Source organism: Rhipicephalus microplus, chromosome 9, assembly GCF_043290135.1.
Source record: "Rhipicephalus microplus isolate Deutch F79 chromosome 9, USDA_Rmic, whole genome shotgun sequence".
Lineage (NCBI taxonomy): Eukaryota > Metazoa > Arthropoda > Arachnida > Ixodida > Ixodidae > Rhipicephalus > Rhipicephalus microplus.
This window is the reverse complement of record NC_134708.1, coordinates 42,269,352-42,289,899: the sequence shown is the minus strand read 5'-3', so window position 1 is coordinate 42,289,899 and position 20,548 is coordinate 42,269,352. Positions and strand designations below refer to the sequence as shown.

The 20,548-nt window shown below is 45.3% G+C and overlaps 1 protein-coding gene across 1 annotated transcript in view; it reads left to right on the top strand.

Annotated features, from left to right (window-relative positions):
* Positions 1-335: 335 nt before the first annotated feature.
* LOC142772084 (uncharacterized) overlaps positions 336-20,548 on the top strand; it is a 47,199-nt gene continuing 26,986 nt past the window's right edge. The window contains exons 1-4 of the mRNA XM_075874205.1: positions 336-340; positions 445-620; positions 5,456-5,608; positions 14,828-15,075. Coding sequence (XP_075730320.1) covers positions 336-340; positions 445-620; positions 5,456-5,608; positions 14,828-15,075 — 582 coding nt within the window. The remainder of the gene's footprint in view (positions 341-444; positions 621-5,455; positions 5,609-14,827; positions 15,076-20,548) is intronic.

Below are 20,548 nucleotides of genomic sequence, written 5' to 3'. Positions count from 1 at the left end.
AACATTCCAAGTAAGTAGAACAAGCGTTTTTAACACTTTGAAAAGCTATATACACAATTTTGTACATGTTTTTGTTACATCCCCTAGTGGCCCAGAAGGAGCCTAATTCATCTAACTTTGATGAACTAAACTTTTTGCATAATAAATTCGTCTTCGTTTAACTTAGTTGTGCAGTGCTGCGTTGCATGCACTCACTTTTCCGAAATTGCTACTCTGTTCAACTAGTCCTTCGACGAGCCGTTTCCCGCGAGCCTCCTCAAAAGCATAACTTTTCTCTGCTCGATGACTTCAAAATAGGTAGACGTTTAGCTACAGTTTAATTGGAAAGAGCTACTATGACGTATAAATTAGCGTATTATGATGTTTAATTGACGTTTCATTGGCGTATTAGAATTGGCGTATAATATTGTCACAGTACTTTCGTCTCTTTTATTTTTCAATCAGACGTCATAAAATCTACAAAAGCCACAACGACAACGGCACCGCCTACTACGACGCCAAGCAGTCAAACTACTACATTAATGGCTTCGAGCACCACCACAGCGGCCAGAGTCAGAACTACAACGACCACTGCGAAGCCGTCCAGCCCGGCGACGACTCCGACAAGCACGACGACGCCAGTGAAGACAACTTCTAGTACGACGCTTACGAGAACGTCGACTAGGACAACTACAACCACGACGCCAAGTACAACCACGACGCCAAGTACAACCACTACGCCAAGTACAACCACTACGCCAAGTACAACCACTACGCCAACTACAATCACGACGCCAACTACAATCACGACGCCAACTACAACCACGACGCCAAGTGCAACCTCGACGCCGCCACATTCAACCAGGATGCCAACTTCAACCACACCCCAGACAGGAGGTCTTTTCAGTAGTGAGTCTGACTTTTGCACAACGTGGGCGTTTGTTTTCACTATGCTTGCCAGGTCCATTGTTATATTGCCCATCACGAGAACAAAAACTGTGACGAATGTATTTTGTATGTATGACAGATCACAGCAACTTGGTAGAGATTCTGTTCAATATTCAATAGATTTTAATAAAATATTCCCGAGCCTCATATCCGCTTTTACACAAAACTAAGCAAGTTAGTTTTGAATGTTGATGAAATTTAGAACGCTAGATTGAAGATCGACAAAAAAACGTGAAAAAAGCCGCGAGCACCAGTTGCAATAAAGGCTTATTTTGGACGTAAATTTACACCATCTTCCCCGAAGGAACCCTGCTTGGAAGCCAAGCAGGGAGTAGTGAAAAGGGTGAAGCAAGAGAGAAGTGGCACGCACGAACATGTGTCGACGCGTACGTTAGACGCGCGTCAAGTTTATTGCGAGTGAACCGACGAGACCGCGGTGTAGCCAGCGGAGGTAGCGAGCGGTGGTAGGGAGCGGTGGTAGCGGCACGTGTTGCGAGAGAACGGATGAAGTGGCCGCTGCGGGCGCTGCGGCGAACGCGCGGCAGGTGAGGGAGAGAGTCACGTCAGCGCGCACTGCCAAAGGAGCGTGACGGCAACGCGCAGCTGCGGGGTCACCTACTTGGCACTGTTTCAACACTTGTGGCGAGGGGAACGTGTTCGGGCAAGTACGTACGGATGCAAGTGCGTATGGCATTACGCACGTAAGTCAAAGAGCTGCTACTTATCTAAAAAAAGAGTAATTTGGTCGTAGATTCCGTGTGGGAATACCTACGCAGAAAAAGTTTTCGTAGGAGAAAATATCCAAGAGAACAGAGAATGTCATATACCCATCTGTTAGACGCCGAATTATGATGCAAGAGTTTATCATTCAATATGTTCTGATACATATCGAAATTATCATGTGACGCAATAGCATTGAGTCATTGAAAATTTTTAGTATACAATCCTCCATTTTGTCGAAAGAAGCCTACAGTTGCGGGTCACCAATCGTCGTGTGCTCTCCTTATTCGTATTCGCAGTTAGAGGGCTAAACATTGAGTGTATAACATATTTATTAGCTAGTATTTGTAACTTCATTACTCAGTGACGTATATAAGCCAGCGCGTCCAAGTAGTGCACGTACTAGATTAAGTTTCAGCATCAAAAATAGGTCCATAAAAGTTTTATTATCCTTCACCCAAAGGAGTACTGACGCGAATTTCGAATATTTTCGAATTGTTGTTCTGAATAAGAGCGATGTGGTCGAGCAACCTATAAATAGTTTTGTGGTGCCTCAGCATTCATCGCATATATCTCTAATACCGCTGCCTTAAAAAAACAATTTCTGTTTAAATATTGAGAAAGCGACTTCTCGATGACGTGTCATGGTAGCGTGACGTCACAGGGAGACACTGATTTGCGATGAACTAGCGAAGTATTCGCCCACCGCTCGTGGTGCGGGTAAAGTGACCCTCGCAGTGATATCTGCGATGTCAGCTTCATTCAGGACACAGATTTCGTAAACTCAGTGGAACTGGGTTGACTCGTAGCATGGCTTGTAATTAAATTCACATCAAATCTTTCTTGGTCAGAGCACATCACCTCCGTTACAGCCAAAGCTTCCCAATCCTTGGGATACCTGCGTCAATGTCTAAGAAATGCTCCTCCAAATGTTCGTAAACTAGCATACCTCCCTCTTGTTCGCCCTCAAATCGAGCACGCCTCGCCTATTTCGTCTCATCACTAAAAACATCTGTCCGACATACCAGAACGAGTTCAGAACAGTGAGGGTGGCAATTTGGGCTTGTTGGTAGGGTAGCATGATTATATATGGTAGCGCAGGCAAAGGAGGTATATAACAGCTACGGAGGAGCTACGGAGGAGAAACCTGAAGACTTACAAAGAGGGTTCAGCTTAAATTGAGGATGACGCAGCGAGCAATGGAAAGAAAAATGGTAGGTGTAACCTTAAGAGGCAAGAAGAGAACAGAGTGGATTAGGGAACAAACGGGGGTTAAGGATATTATAGTTGAAATGAAGAAGAAGAAATGGACATGAGCCGGGCATGTAGCGTGTAGACAGGATAACCGCTGATCATTAAGGGAAACTAACTGGATTTCCAGAGAAGGAAAGCGGGTTAGGGGGAGACAGAAGGTTAGGTGGGCAGATGAGAATAAGAAGTTTGCGGGTATAAATTGGTAGCAACAAGCAGGCCTTTGTCGAGAGGCCTTTGTCCTGCAATGGACGTTGTCAGGATGATGATGATGATGATGATGATGTTGATGATTATGATGATGATGATGATGATGATGATGATGATGATGATGATGATTGAGGACTCTCTATAGATATTGACGGATTCATATAACCAGAAGTTAGTGCCCGGCTGGATAGGTTTGAAAGAACAACAAGAATGTCACTCGATGCGCGTGCCACTAAAAGCTGACACCTTATTTGCTAAAGCACCACAAAGCTTCTCCGTTTGCGAGAGCTTCTTTGTCGCTTTTTTTTAAATCCGAAGCATTTCTTGGCGAACGTCGGCGACTTTGAGCGTATCTATCTATCTATCTATCTATCTATCTATCTATCTATCTATCTATCTATCTATCTATCTATCTATCTATCTATCTATCTATCTATCTATCTATTAAATGCGAAGCATTCCTTAGCGAACTTCGGCGACTTTGAGCGTATCTATCTATCTATCTATCTATCTATCTATCTATCTATCTATCTATCTATCTATCTATCTGTCTATTAAATGCGAAGCATTTCTTAGCGAACTTCGGCGACTTTGAGCGTATCTATCTATCTATCTATCTATCTATCTATCTATCTATCTATCTATCTATCTATCTATCTATCTATCTATCTATCTATCTATCTATCTATCTATCTATCTATCTATCTATCTATCTATCTATCTATCTATCTATCTATCTATCTATTAAATCCGAAGCATTTTTTAGCGAACTTCGGCGACTTTGAGCGTATCTATCTATCTATCTATCTATCTATCTATCTATCTATCTATCTATCTATCTATCTATCTATCTATCTATCTATCTATCTATCCATCTATCTATCTATCTATCTATCTATCTATCTATCTATCTATCTATCTATCTATATATCTATCTATCTATCTCTCTATCTATCTATCCACCTACGACTTTTAGCTCTCCTGGCCGTTTGCATAATGGTATCGATACCAAACTTGGTATGTAATAACATGACTGTGTGAAGAACATATTTGACTAGTCACAACATGAAAACCGTTACATGTATGTCATGAATGTCATGATTTACATTTCCTGGTCCTGCAAATTATGCGGTGGTTTCGTTCACGAGGCATGCTGCAAAACTGGTATGGTATGGTATGGTATGATTGCATGGCGAACACAAGTGACAGATCCTAACTTGAAAATCATGACATGCGTGTCATGTAACAACATGACTACGTTCAATGCTCAGGATGCTCTCGTGGCCGTTTCGCTAGCGTCACATATACCAAATTTGGTATTATGGTACGTGAATGGAAGACGAAGGTGTGTGACTGGCACAAACATGATAATCATGACATGCGTGTCATGTAATAACATGACTACATGCTATGCTCACGATGCGCTCGCGACCGTTTCGCTAGCTTCACATCTACCAAACTCGCTATTACACGACGCCAATGGATGACGAAGCTATGTGATAGGTACAAACATAATAATCATGAGATGTGTGTCATGTCAGAACATGATTACGTGCCACAGTCAAGACGCCAATACATTTCGACGTGACGTGGTGCACGTGCTCGCCGGTGTTGATTTCGTCACGTCCCGCAGGCGTTGCCACGCCAGGCACCGGTCCTGCCATATATATACTCGCAGGCACGCGCCACGAAGCGTTGCTTTGACGCAGGCGCGTTTCAGCGCGTCCTGCGTCACGAAAAGAGGAAGACGCAGTGTTGTCTGGGTAATGCATCGGTGTGAAATGCAGCATGTTGCATTTCGCACAGGTTGCCGTCGGGCCGCGCTGACGGACGCTGGTCGCGCCTGGCGTCAGATTATAAGTGCTAGCGTTTTGCTAACGTAGCGTGGCTGTGCCCAGTGTGCGCACGTTTCAACGCTGCATTGGAGTATATTGGGCCCTTCATGATGCGCCCGCGGCCATTTTACTAGCTCCACATATACCTAATTTGGTGTTCATGATATCAATGGATGACGAAATATATGACTGGGGCAAACATGATAATTCTGACATGCGTGTCATGTAAGAACACGACAACATACCACACTGATAGCGTGCTTGTGGCCGTTTAGCTAGCCCCACATATACTAAATTTGGTATCACGTGACGTGAATAGATGACAAAGGTAAACGACATATCCAAACATGAGAATCATGACACGGAAGTGATGTACGGCATCATTTACCTCCATCTCGTAACGTTGTGCTGATTTTAAAGTTACATATGCACATTTCTCATTCGTGCTTCGCATATCATCGATTCCCACTGTACGTGGGATCTGCCAATTTTTTTGTGTATGTGGTACGCAGAAAAGCCGCCGCTGGTGTGTCACCTGCTGTCTCCCGTCTACGCCCAGAACAACTCGGACAAATCGTACCTAATGTCTCAATCTATACCACAACCAGGAGTGTGCGACTTCGTTGTCTTGGACCTTCCACTCCAGTCGCCGGGGATGTATTCACGTAGGGTTTATTCGAACGCTCTCCTAGCTGTCATTAGCTCTGAAGAGAAATCTGTGTACATGAAATGAAAACTTTGATATTTATTTCAATATGCAGTAACGCCTTGCAATTCATAATGATATCGGTTTTTTTTTTACTGGAAGCAACTCGACGTGTAGTCGTTCTTGGGGTACTTTGACGCAACAATTTAGGTCTGCCAGTCTGTGAGTATGTATGTACGTTTGTCGGTTTTTCTGCCGAAACGTTACACCAAACGGCCAATATCTAACCCCATCCGCAGCACCCACCATAATGCTCAAGTTTCAGCGTTCATACTTGTGCGATTGTCAATCAAAAACAATTATTGCGCGTATCTTAGGAACAATAACAACACATCAACATTCTGTATCTGTGTCTTTATGCTAGAGAAGGCATACATAAGTAACTCTAAGGACCGTAGCGTTTATCACGCAGCGCTGACAATGCAACGCTATGCAAAAAAAGGCAAGTGTTTTCACGACAATTGGCTAAGACGACATGGTGGTGGCACCTGTCCGTCGCTTTGCGTTCTACACCTTGTCTCCAAGACGGGCGCGCACACTTTTTAGATGCGGAGCATCTAATACTCGAGGCTTGTAGCGCGGCGCCGTCCGCAAGCTTCCTCCTCCTTCTTCCACCAACTGTGCATCCCTTCCTCCTCTACACACCGCGCGCGCTTCACTCCTCCACCATCTGTGCACCCTTCCTCCTCTACACACCGCGTGCGTTTCTCCTCTTCACGAACATTCGCTAGCTGTATAATGTAGCGCGCATGCGCCGTCACGCTTCGAGAACATCGGCAGCTGACGCGCGCGCATGCGCCGTCGCACTTCGAGAACATCGGCAGCTGACGCGCGCGCATGCGCCGTTGCGCTTCTCCCCCTTCTCGAACATTCGACAGCTGACAGTGCATGCGCCGTCGCGCTGTATATATACTCAAGGTCGGCGCTCGCTCGCTCAGTTGCCGCTCGTCGGTTGGTTTGTACGGCGCGTCGACGTCCAAGGTCGCGGTGAAATGAATTCCAACGAATCCACAAACACAATGATCGACGTCCCTTCGACCAGCGCCGCCCTTTCGCATACGTGTGTACGTGTTCACTCATTTAACACCCCCTCCTACAACCACGTTAACCAATTTAGCCATCGACCCAAGTAAGTCGCAATTTAACACCCCATTTCACAACCACGTTAACCAATTTAGCCATCGACCCAAGTAAGTCGCACTTTAACACCCCGTTAACCAATTATATGCTCCGCATCCTCCTCAGTGTTCCCCCGAGGGAAGCTGCGGGCAATTTTTTTTTCGTTTTCGAATATGACTGACAGACAGCGCTCGTGTCTCACGTGCCTTAAAACGAGCCTCGATACGCTCGTTTGCCTTCGCTTGTGAAGGCGGCTATCGGCTTGCCTCCACACCCATCTACACAACGCCTCCTTCAATTAGGAGTCCACAACACCATAACCGAACTCATCGAGGCCCAGCACAACAGTCAGCTCCAACGGCTCAGGCAGACCCGTCAGGGCTGCGCCATCCTGTCTCGTCTTGGCTACCCGATTCCTCAAAAACCCGCACAAGTACCGCGACATAAACTTGCTTCTACTGTCCGCACACTCATCAAAGTGCCTCCGATTCCACGCAATATGTATCCCTCCCGCCACGCCGGTCAACGACGTGCCCGAGTTCAGGCTATGACACGCGTCTTTGGTGATGGTACATCAGACTTACAAGTACTTTACACTGATGCAGCACGCTACCCAGAGAAGTCAGCCATGTGTTTAGCCGTGACAGATGACACAGACGCCCTTGTGGCGTCTGCCACACTTCGCACTGCAGACAGTGGTCTAGCAGAGGAGGGAGCTCTCGCTCAGGCAATTGTTTACGCTACGACACTGTCACATGACTCCCCTGTCGCTACTGTAACAGATTCACAAGCTGCTTGCCGTGCTTTCGCTCAAGGACTTGTGGCTGCACGTGCACACAATATCCTCTCTTCTGTCTCACCGTCTGCATTACGTCCTGTGCGTATCGTCTGGACTCCTGGACACGCCTCTCTCCATGGTAATGAACGCGTTCATGCGGTTGCCCGAGAGCTGACCGGCCGGGCTCCATTGGAAGAGCTGTCTAATCCAGACGACGCATCGACAGAACCACTAAACTACAACGCTACGCTGCAGTACTATCGACAGAGCCGTTATATGTATCCTCCCCCTCATCCTTCACTTAACAGAGCAGATGCTGTCGCTTGGCGGCAACTACAGACCAATTCATTTCCTTGCCTTTATATGCTAAATCGCTTTCATCCGACTCTCTACCCCTCCTACTGCCCCTTCTGTGAATCCGTACCGACGGTGTACCACTCCACGTGGGAATGCTCTGCCCCACAGGGCGTGCCTCCCATTCCTAATCCCACCACTTCCTCTTGGGAGTCTGCACTGCTCAGCTTACGCCGGCAGGAACAGCAGCAGCTGGTCCAGCGGGCTCGCAGGGTCGCGCAAGGCAATGGAGCCCTGGACTGAGGGCCCCACCCAAAAAAGGCTCAGTGTGCATTTGTTATTAATAAATGTTTGTTCTCTCTCTCTCTTCGCCTTCGCTGCACGGATCGAGGCACTCTAACGCAGTGCCTCCAGAATACAATTCAGCAATTTTCTTTCTCATAACATCAAATAAACATTTTCTTCTCTCTATACAGACGCAAGACTAGCGTCTTTCAACGACATTTGCAGGGAAACCTGCATATACGGGGCCATTTTTTTTTCGAGAAATCAGCCTTTTAAAGGAGAGAGCAGCCCTTTCTAATTGAGTCATTTGTCAAGTCTTTGGCTTGTGTAATGCGGGTTTCTGATCAAACACCGCACAACTCTGGCTACTGTTGTGTCGAACTGGTGAAGAGACATCTAAACGGCAAGCTGAACAGGGATCGTGCTCAACTTCGTCTGATGTCAGAGTAAGGACAACTAAAAGCTTTCACGGAACATTCAAACGAATACGCCGAAGTCTGAAAGAACGCATGTGCCGGACACATGCAAACGGCTACGGCATCCACTTTTCAATCGTAATTCACGTTACGCGGGTCAATCTTTGTACGTCTACGAAAGTGTTGGGGAAAATTTCATTGCATTTGGTTGGGCATGTCAATAATAAATGATTATTTCTAAGGATGTTAGTGGCCTGATAGTCTGGCAGCAATGGCGCGCTCACGAGTTGTGACGTAGTAAGTAGCTTGCTTTTGCAAGCGTTCAGCACGTCACTCATTGTAGAACGCAATCAGACGATTGCGTTCTACGATGAGTGACGTGCTGAATCGATTAATTTCAGCGTTTTTCCGCCCGGCCTCGAAAGTAAACGATTAGCAAAGTTAAAGTTACGGTAAAAGACGACGACTCTTCTTCATTGCAGCATACGACGTCACACATGCCGTGTTAATACGGCGGTCCTGGATGGTTAGTGCAGCTTATAAGCAGTGAATTCTGGGGGCTTATGTTGAACTGAAATATTCTTGTAGGGTTTATTTTTTCATAGAAGTGTAAACGGAATAGACTTTCTACTTCTCTTACTCGTAGAAGACCCCAGATTGTTGGGTGACCAAGTCACATCCTTTTTAATGGTCAGGTTGTCATATTCATACGCAAAATCCACGTACCTAAAGCTGGCAGATGAACAGGCATTCTATCAATGAATCTCTAGTAAGCAAAGTATTTATTCACTTCAAAAAGTGCGCATTTTCTACGTCTAAACGAACATTTTTGAAATGTGTCGTCTACTTCCGAATTACTGCGTCACTGAACGTTTCAGGCGTGCAATCATTGGACCAGTAAAGCCAGTCGACGACCAGAACAATTGTGCGTCATTTGCGTTTGCCTTCGACTTTGCCAATGCTTGGGTCGTGTATCTTGGGGTAGCAACCTGCTTTCTGCAAAGAGTAGAAAGATCAATGTGCAGTGAATCGAAACAAAAGAAGGTGGCTTTTTTTCTCTGTGTGAGATGCAATTGCGCGAGTACCTTGGCCTTGAACACAACACACAATGTACGGCTGGAAGTAGTTGATTATTCCATTTAAGCCGAAAATGCCATGCATATGTGCAATCGGTATTCACCAAGCATGTTTATATTTTCTTGCCTCTGTCGATGATTCTTTCTCACTCGAACATTATTCGAACACGCCATCTCACCAAATAATAAACTTTCACAGCATTACTTTGATGCACTTGATCAAAGGCATCATAGATTACGATAGGCGTTATTTTTACTGCGATTACGTATATGGCCAGACTCTGAGGGACTGCGCCTGTGGACAAAACGGGGCGTATTGCGCGCCAGTCCCACCACAGGAGGAACGGACGCTGCAATCGCTGTGACGTGCAGGGTTGAATCACGTTATCTCGCCTCACTCTGACGAAGAGAAGCGGGTGGCATAATGCGTAGTTTTTAAGCGCAACTTCGTGGTGTTACCAATTATAAACTGCTTTGTTTTGCTCTCACTTCATGCGTGCGAACTACTGCAGGCTACACAATCAGAAAAAAAAAATGCGAGAAAGGCTAGCAACGGCGTAGAATAGAGTTTCCTAATATACACTAGAGGGAACTCTGGCGCTAGTGTCTATGGGAGCTGCAACGCACGGCGCTTCAGCGAGCATGGACATGATTCGTACACAGATTTGTGTAATCTTCTGGCTCCGTGCATGTTCATGTAGCTTGGAGCTGTTTCCTCACGAAACAAAGATCAACAAATATTCAGCGGTTGTGCTTCACCAGCACCTTATGTTTTTAGGCTTACCATTTAAAATCGGGTCACGTAATTTGAAAAGATTTGTTATTTCTTTCAAAACGAAACCGAAATTAGCAATAGACGAAGCTGCAAGTACGGTTCGTCACCCGAACACTAGGCAAATCAGTGTACTACCCATCATTCCCATTGTCACTGAACAATCGCAGCGCCAGAGTCCCCTTTAGTTAATTTGAGGAAACTCTATGTGGCGTAGTACTATTCTGCTCCGTGCTACATATATACAGTGCGCTCCGTAGCAGAAGGAGCCAGATGTGCTATTTCACTTTTACCCCTACGATGCTTTGCAAGAGTGTCATGCCATGTCACCTCTCATATTTCATTGTTGTGCATATTGTGCTTATTGTGTCTATAGGGTCAAGTCGAACGACGACCGCAAATGTACACATAAAAACGGAAGGTGTATGTCCCCGCACTGGAGCCTCGTTCACAGTGTGTGAACGAATATGTGTGTTAAACGTATATGTATGCTTTAAAATACGACGTAGCAACATGCGTACATGTGTGGGACGTGGCCGTCGCTGAGCTTAAGAATGTGCGTCAATGTATGAATTGTCATAAATTCAAGATATATCCAAGAATTCGAGTTCTTTTCTTTCCGTTGTCTTTAACTTACTCTGGTCTATTTCTTGTCTGGTGTCTTCCGCGCGTTCGGCCAGCGCGTTCGATCAAACCTTCTTTCTTACATCGTATGCATGTGCTGCTTGAGCCTTTTTTGCTGAGGATTACTTCTCTTGCTGAGGTAACGTTTAGCACAGTCTGCGCCTTACAACACCCCCTTTTCGGGTGTCCATGTTATACGTTGTCCTCGCGTGGGGTCCCGAGCACATGGATTTCGGGCGGTTTCCGTCCGTGACTGTAGACTTCAGCTCACAGTCCTCCTTGATTATAGATTACGCCTGTAGAGTAGGCCCTTAAACACGGTCACTTGTTCTTCCATATGTTGTTTTAAGCGACAAGAGAAAACGTATTCGGCTTCCTACAGTTGCCGCAAAATCTCATACAGCTTATCAAGGAAGGTGTAAGCGCTCGACAGGGATATTTGTACTGAAACTCTAAATTGCCATTTAGGTCGCGGTAATTAAAACCTTGCCGCATGCTCCTTGAAGGGTGCGAAGTAATATGGCCGTCTGGCACATAGTGCACTTGCTATCGTAATCGAGCCCGGTCAACACCGCATTTTTCGATTGCCATTTACACCTTTCCAAAATGTGCAGAACTGATGCAATCCTCCGAAAATTTCCCCCCTGCTCGATGGCGATCAAATGGACGCTGTGTTACAACCGTACAAAAAGCTTGCGCAATGGGGGTAACAGATAAATATTACGATTGTACCACAGCAAGTGAAATCATGTGAAAGTTTACCTATACCTACAACTCTGAGTGAGGCTCGCCTGTATACGTTTTCCTCCAATCATATACAGAAAGGTTGCTGCTGCATGCAGCTGTAAAAATGTGGCTTCCTTCCCAAAAGTGGGGAATCTGCCTGTTATGTGCCTCATAGGGCTATGCATGCTAAACAAGAATATTTACAACCTGCGCATGCTTGTCGCGTCAACCACGACCCGTTTTCAGACGCTAACCTAGAAGGAATGTAATAACGCATTTTATTGAAGAAAAATATGTTGTTGTTGTTGTTGTTTTTTTTTGCCACAAGCATGCGTTAATGCTTTATTCATATACTTCAGTTCGACGCAGAATGACTGGATACAGTTGATAAAAGCAGCTCGCTCGACCCCAAGCTTTCATGCAGGTGGATATAACAGATAACGCCGGCAGTCAGGCAGTAAAAAAATGAGCAGCATTTTTTAAAGCAGTTATTTGGCATTTCGTAGAGTCTATGAAGAAACCACCACAACATTTTACTGATTTCGACGAAGTCAACTACAAAACAAGAATAAAATTGACCTCACATCATCATGTTACACAGCAATAGTCGTAGAAAGACAATAGTCTTGCGTCTGGAGAGAGTGAACAAAACGTTTATTTGATGTTTTCTGCAAGAAAATCGGTGAATGGTGTTCTGGATGCACTGCATTACAGTGCCCCGAGGGTGCAGTGAAGACGAACGAACGCATCAAGTCACGTCACATGTGAAACATGAGCGCTATCTGGCAGTTATTTATATTGGAAAACGAAGCGCGCGGCGTGCGTGCCTGTCTTGGAGGCGATAAGGTGTAGAACGCAACGCGAGGGGTAGGTGCCACCACCGTGTCGTTTAAGCAAAGCGTTGGACACACTTGCCTCTTCGTGCAAGCTTTGCATTGTCAGAGCAGCGTGATAAATGCTACGGTCCTTAGAATGACTCATGTACGCTTCTTTAGCAAAAAAGCACACATACAGAGTATTGACTTGTTGTTATGGTGCCTCAGATATGCGCAATAATTGCTCCTATTTGACCATCAAACAAATATAAACGCTGAATCTTCAGCAACATAGATGGGCGCTGTGGATGGGGTCGACCGTTTGGGGTATCGTTTGGGGTTTAGTGCCGTTTGGGGTATCGTTAAGGGCGGACAAACAGACAAGTGTACACACTGACAGACAGACCAAAATTTTTGCGTTTAAGATCCTCAAGAAAGACTATCATCTTTAATAAAGAATGGATACGCGAAAGCGCGCTTTGGACTGTGCGCCAGAAGGCTGGCGTAGCAATCTAACCATGCACATCTCAGGCTGTCTCCGCATGGTGACGCCATGGTGTGTCCCCGCACCCGATAATTATATCGCTTCCGGGGGCATATTGACGCGTAAAATTGCACTGTTCGGTGCCCCCGACCCTTTCGCCACCACCGATGCCTCTTTCACGAGCGTCGTGATACTCGGTGGTGGCACCTCCCGCCAACTGTAGTGCCCCTTCACCTCGTGTCATTAAGGGCCGTTCCATGCGCTAGCCGCACAGCCGCAGTGCATGTGCTGGCACACCTGCCGCACCCAAGTGAAGGGTGAAAGAGCGGCTCCAATTGGCTTATTTGTCCCCCGCTTGCGTGCGGCAGGGGTCCCGGCACGTGCGTTGCGGCTGGGCTGCGTAGAACGTCCCTAAGCGTGTTTCACATGCGAGCGATTTCGCCCCAAGAGCGGAGCGGCAGCCGTCGCGAAGACGTTTATAGAGCGTCTACAAGACGCTGCAACGAACATCGCCCAAGTTGGAAAAAATTCGCTCGCGGCATAGCGTTTAACCAATGGGGCAGTAGTGGCGTGGGTGGCACGTGACGGCAGGGGCGGAGTCGAGGAGCGGGGGCGCGCGCCGGGAGCAACTCGCTTCCACCCCTCAGTACGAAGAACGCTGCCCATCAGAGCGGCGGGCATCGCGCAAAAGCAGCGCATGTGAAACAAACTCGCGTCCCAGCGTCCTGCTGTCGCTCACCTCCGCAACCTGCACCACTCAGTATTTCGCATGGGGAAAAAGAGTTAGCGATAGCAAAGATAGCAAAGACCTGTCTTATTACATGGAAGCCATGTGATGGGACCGACGTGTTTAGTTCACTCGGAGCAGGAATAACAGAAATCGGAGGAGCACCGAAGTGCACAGAAGAGTAGAAGGGTGCCGCAAAGATTTGTAGCCGCTGCCACACAAGGCGCAGCCGCAGCCGTTGGCTTGCCTCCTCACAGTAGCGGAAACACTTAGTATTAAAACAAACGCGTTTTGTGCCAGGACCCCTGTGTAGATGCGGTTTGCTTTCGTGTTATACCGATTCCCACAATGAGTGTGATGAAACGAGTTTGTTGTTGTTGTTGTTGTTGTTGTTGTTGTTGTTGTTGTTGTTGTTGTTGTTGTTGTTGTTGTTGTTGTTGTTGTTGTTGTTGTTGTTGTTGTTGTTGTTGGCAAGATGTGGAGCTCAGCTTGTCACTGCGGATGTCTCAATTTGGTGTAGCTGCGTGCTATAATTGATTGACGTTCACTGGGCCAACCCAAAGCCGCACGTTGCGTTGTCTTGCTTGTTCCGCATAGTACGAGGGAGGCAAAAACCGTACAACAGTTAGCAAGCAAATCTAACTTGTTTATCATATTAGCCTATGTGACACAAAGTATAGAGGAGTTCCATTTGTGACAACTAAAACGCGTTCTGGGCCTAGTCGCTCCGTGGACCTATGGAAATGTGGAGGCACAAAGCAACAAGGGCAAATACAGGAATGGTGCCCCACTTCGGTCCTTTCTTTTCCTGGTTCGCTTGCACATCTAAATTTTTATGCGACCGCTATTTAAAGACACGTAAACGATATTGAAGCGCTTTGCAACAACGAAAAGTTTCACCTTCGGAAAACATGACCCTAAAGCTCCTTCATGTGCATTGCTAAGCTGACTATACATGCCACCTTATTCGAATATATTTTAGCCCGTCAAAAAGAAGAGTTCTAACACGTACTGTTACCGCGCACGCCTTCCATGTGTTTATTTTCATCTCATTTCCTGCAGCCGACTCGTATGATTTCCTGCCGAATGGAACGGCGTACACGTTTCTCTTCACCGTCAACTTAATTCAGAATAACTTTGCACCGACAAAAACGGCGCTGAAATCTCTATTCTTCAAATTCAGCGTGCGAAACATCCTAATGAAGCAGGGGGTGCCGCTGTACGGCTTCGGATTCCTCCGGGATGTGCGAATACCGAGCGATGAAGGAAATGTAATGAGATCAGTGGAGACACTTACTGAAACCTATCAGGTGGGATATCTCTCTCTTTGTATGTATGTATATATATAGGCAACATCTCAGCAGCAATCATCTGTTTTGGCGGACAATCATAGGCGTTTGTGGATGGGCACCACATCTCAGGATCTGTAGCGCCTGTTTGCTCCCGAGTTCACAGCCAAGTAAATTTCGTTACCATATAGTCATTATCACGTCGCTATATATATATATATATATATATATATATATATATATATATATATATATATATATATATATATATATATATATATATATACGCCGAATCTGAAAGTTCGCATGTGCGAACTTCAGATTCAGATATATATATATATATATATATATATATATATATATATATATATATATATATATATATATATATATATATATATATTATACTATGTCCTGTTTGATGTTTTTTGTGTTGGATGACACTACAATTTTAGCTGCTTTACTTCTAAGCTGAATAGCGATATTGAAAGCATAGTTCGCTGTTTTCATCAAAATTCATTAGAAATTAACCCCTCTAAATGTTTTTTTACGCTATTTCACCCAAATCGAAAAACGGTCGTTGAATTTCTGTTTATTACGGTGAATAATTAATCCATCAAAGCTCCCAGTTATTGTCGCTTTCAGGGAATGATTCTTGATTCAAACTTAGAGTAGACTTTTCCTGTACCACGCTTAAAGCAAGAAGCTGCCTATGGCATCAGAATTCTCAAGTTGCGTACGTACTGCCGTATAAATGCCTGGCTTTACTCTGCCTTCATTAACAGTCACTTCACTTACTGCATTGCGTCCTGGTGTAATACTTATAGCACTCATCTGCCTCCTTTACAACATCTTCAAAACCAGGCCATTCGCATTGTCACATTTCAGTCGCCACGATGTAGTGCATCTGCTCTATTACAAGATTACAAGAGCATCGTTTTAGAACCATTGAGAAACTTTTTTTTTATTTTAGAATGACATTCCTTACAAACCATTCTCTTCACTGAAACATGCCATACATAAGAGTTGAGTGTTAGGCACGAGTTGGTGCTTTGACATAAAAAGCACCGTGAGAGTATCACAAAACACGACACACAGAAAGAGACAACCAAGGAAAGGTGAAAATCAAAATTTTTAACAAAGAACAACTCGTGAATCAAAATACCACTCGACTTGCATCAAATAATAACTTCTCAATAGCAAAAGTCAGAGCTGGTTATGGCAGATTCCCTTGAATATTCACAGCGATTTCCGTCGGGAATTGTATTCCAAGCGACATGAATGTCTCTGAGCACTGGTAGTTTTAAAAGAAACACTTATTACGTATATACCTAACGTTTGAGTTATTTTCTAGTTTACGCTGTTCAATCAGAACTATTTTGCCCATTATATTTGTTATGTATAGTGAAGAAGATGAGTGCTACTCGGATAGGCAGGGGGTATCACTCAGTCTGTGAAAAGGACGACGTTTGGTTGGCTGGATTCACAGGCTGGTTCCGCCATTACCACTTGACTTGTCGTGACCGCTCTCCTGATTGATAAAAGAGAGTGCCGCTCTAAAACGCCTCATTTTAGTTATATATTATACTAAATTCATTTATAATTTTTCGTCGGAAATCGTTGCCGCTTTGGGGCACAACACTTTTACCTTTTTTTTTATTTGCCCATTATAAATCATCACATGTGATATCTCGTATAGCAGTATTCGATTCAGGACTATTTTATTGTAATGGCATGATAGTGTTCGGACTTTATTGTTGCATTGTAGTTTGTATTGAGCTGATTTGTATCGTTCGCTTTTCATCTCACATGTATTTTGTTGAATTTGTACATCATTGGTTTAAGTAGTTTGCTATCAGGTGTTGTTGATTCTCTGAAACTCATTTTTTTATGTTTGCCAAGTTGCTCTGCTTCACTCATTTTTTTTTGTTAAACCAGCACAGGAGGTCCCCTTGCAGCCAAGAGCTTTGGAACCTCCTTTTGTATATTATTTCTGCTATGTATGATCTTTTTAATCCATAAAATCATTTCTTTGTTTGCATCTGCATATGTTCGGTATTGGTGTGCAAGTGCTTAAGCCTAACCTTAAACAGACCCTGCACAGAGGAAGGAAGAAAACGAGAGGGCATGCCCAGGCGGCGTGCTACGTGAAAAGTGTGGGGAAATGACATCTTGGCAGCCATATTCACTGGGCACAATGACGGCGTTGGTATATGGTTACGTGTTGCGCAGTGTAGCTGGTCTAGCAGCGAGCAGCCGCGGCTGGCGGCGGCATGTGTGCTTCCGCAGGTCTCATGCTGAACCGGGGCGAACAAAATCCGTGCTCTGCGCCGCGTTATTGGTTCCGCACTGTTTTCCAGGCAGTTACTGCACTCCTAGCAACGTTTACAAAACAGTTTGTCCACCGCGGGGCCTCAACAGCGCGTAGAGCGAACGCATATCCATGCGTCGTGCGGCGGATTCCGCGGATGAGGCATTTGACGTGTTGAGCGAAATTGCGTTGGGCACCATGACGAAGCGGAACGACGACGAACGCCTGTAGGTCAGTGACGGTTGGGCAGTGCTCCTGCTTGTGACTATGAACGAAACTCTTATGCTCGGCAAGACGCAATGAGGACCATGTGCACATGCGTAGTTTGTGTTCGCTATGTGTACAGTAACAACCTGCGTGTGCGTATTAAAACACCTTTTCTGATGAGTGCGGCGAGTTGGGCAGGTTGGTAACGATGCATGACTAAGAAATCTTAGCGCCACAGAACGGAAACAAAAGAAAGAAACGTAGACAACACGAGCGCTAACTTCAAACCAAGTTTATTAGGAAACACACATGAATATATACGAACTCAAATCACAGAAATCTCACGCCTACTTTTTTACACATATATTGTTATACAACGTCATACAAAAACAAAAAATGTAATATCAGGAAATAAACAGGTAAACGCGCATGTGTAAATGGAACCAAGAAAACTTAGAAACACTTAACATCCCCCCGAAAAACCCTACAAACGAAAAATGTAACACCAACTGCGCATGCTTACCTCGGTGAAACTATGAAAACGTGCTCATTAGGAATGAAAATTCTTTATCGTGAAGGAGTACAGACGGATGACTCACGCACTTCTCGCCACGTTTTCGGATGAAGCAGGCCTCAACTAATTCTCGGGTTAACTGCTCTCTGTGACGGAATAGCACAGCTGTTTGATCGAACATTGGAGTACAGCCACACTGACGGCAATGTAATGCCAAGTGGGATGTCGGTGTGCCTTTCAAAGAGCTGTGGTGCTCGCGTAGACGGATATTGAGACACCGCCCAGATTGGCCCACGTAAACGTGTCCGCACGAAAAGGGCGTCTCGTATACCACCCCTTTTACACAAGACACGAAACGAATGCCATGTCTCATTGTGCACTTGCCTTTATTACCACTTTTTTTATTTTCACGGTGCTGCAGTCTCGGGCAAATATCCTTCAGTTTACTTTTGGCTGAAAACACCACGTTGACGCCAAAGCGTGCCGCCACTCTCTTAAACCGGTGGGACACTCCGTGAATATAAGGGATTACCGAGAAAGGTCTGCTCCCTTTGCATCTTTCCGTCGCCGCCAGCTTACCACCTGCTCTTATGGTTTTAAGCAACCTTTCACTAACAGCGGCTATAACAGCATCAGGGTACCCTGCCTGCTGCAACTTAACTGCTTGTTCACACATGCTTTGTCGAATCAGGTGCGGGCATGACTTTGAGATGGCAGACCGGATACAGGAGCTGGCTATTCCATTCTTTACAAGTCTGGAGTGACCAGACTGGTAGTCAAGTAAGCCCTTTTGAGACCTTGGTTTATATCGCCAGCATAAACCATCAGGGCTAAATGCTAACTGGAGGTCTAAATACTGCAATGCATCGTTCCGGGGTACCTCACATGTGAACGTCAAACCGTGCCCTTGCTCCCTGAACACCTTCATTACATCAATCATTTTTCTGATAAAAACACACCTGTCCACGAAAACCAAGTAATCATCAACATAACGAAACACTTTGATTGCCAGATCAACAAGACTACCCTGTATAGCCCTGTCCACCTTTGCCAAAAATATTGTGCTCAGAATAGGCGCGACACACGAACCGATACATACGCCAGATTTCTGAGCAAATACCTTCCCATTCCAAGTGACGAGTGTCGCTTCCAGGTAACACCTCAGTACCTCGAGGAACCCCTCAACTGACACACCTGAACGAGAGGTGAACTCAAATTCGTCCTCTTGATTCCCAATACACTCCTTTACACTCTGCAGAAGAGGGGCTTGCGGTAAGGAGTAGTAAAGATCCTCGATGTCGAGGCTAAATGCCCTTAAGCCTCCCGAGTCGTTGTTCCTAAGAAAATCTACGAGTATATCCGAACTAGCCACTTGAAAAGGGTCAGCCACAACCAGAGATTCAAGGTTCTTTTGAAGATATCGGGACACTATTTGAAGATGGCAAAATGGTTGATTGGGCGAGTTGGTGATACATGATACAAACCACGAGTCAGAACCACGAAGTGTCCGACAAGGAAGGGTTCTTCGTGGTTCTGACTCGTGGTTTGTTTTCCGAGAAAGGAAGCGTGGCTATTGCTAAGAATTTTCGCGAAGTGTCGCACAACCCTTCCAAGATAAAAAAGCAAGCAGTGGAACTGCTCAAAAGCCTAAGTTTAGATAAACTGGTCAATAAGGTAAAGAAAGAAATGGGTGATACTCTAGATGTTTTCTTTACCGCTAAGACTCATAAGCCTGACATTCCCTTCCGTACAATAGTTTCTGAAAGGAACACTTGGCTTCAAATAGTGTCCCGATATCTTCAAAAGAACCTTGAATCTCTGGTTGTGGCTGACCCTTTTCAAGTGGCTAGTTCGGATATACTCGTAGATTTTCTTAGGAACAACGACTCGGGAGGCTTAAGGGCATTTAGCCTCGACATCGAGGATCTTTACTACTCCTTACCGCAAGCCCCTCTTCTGCAGAGTGTAAAGGAGTGTATTGGGAATCAAGAGGACGAATTTGAGTTCACCTCTCGTTCAGGTGTGTCAGTTGAGGGGTTCCTCGAGGTACTGAGGTGTTACCTGGAAGCGACACTCGTCACTTGGAATGGGAAGGTATTTGCTCAGAAATCTGGCGTATGTATCGGTTCGTGTGTCGCGCCTATTCTGAGCACAATATTTTTGGCAAAGGTGGACAGGGCTATACAGGGTAGTCTTGTTGATCTGGCAATCAAAGTGTTTCGTTATGTTGATGATTACTTGGTTTTCGTGGACAGGTGTGTTTTTATCAGAAAAATGATTGATGTAATGAAGGTGTTCAGGGAGCAAGGGCACGGTTTGACGTTCACATGTGAGGTACCCCGGAACGATGCATTGCAGTATTTAGACCTCCAGTTAGCATTTAGCCCTGATGGTTTATGCTGGCGATATAAACCAAGGTCTCAAAAGGGCTTACTTGACTACCAGTCTGGTCACTCCAGACT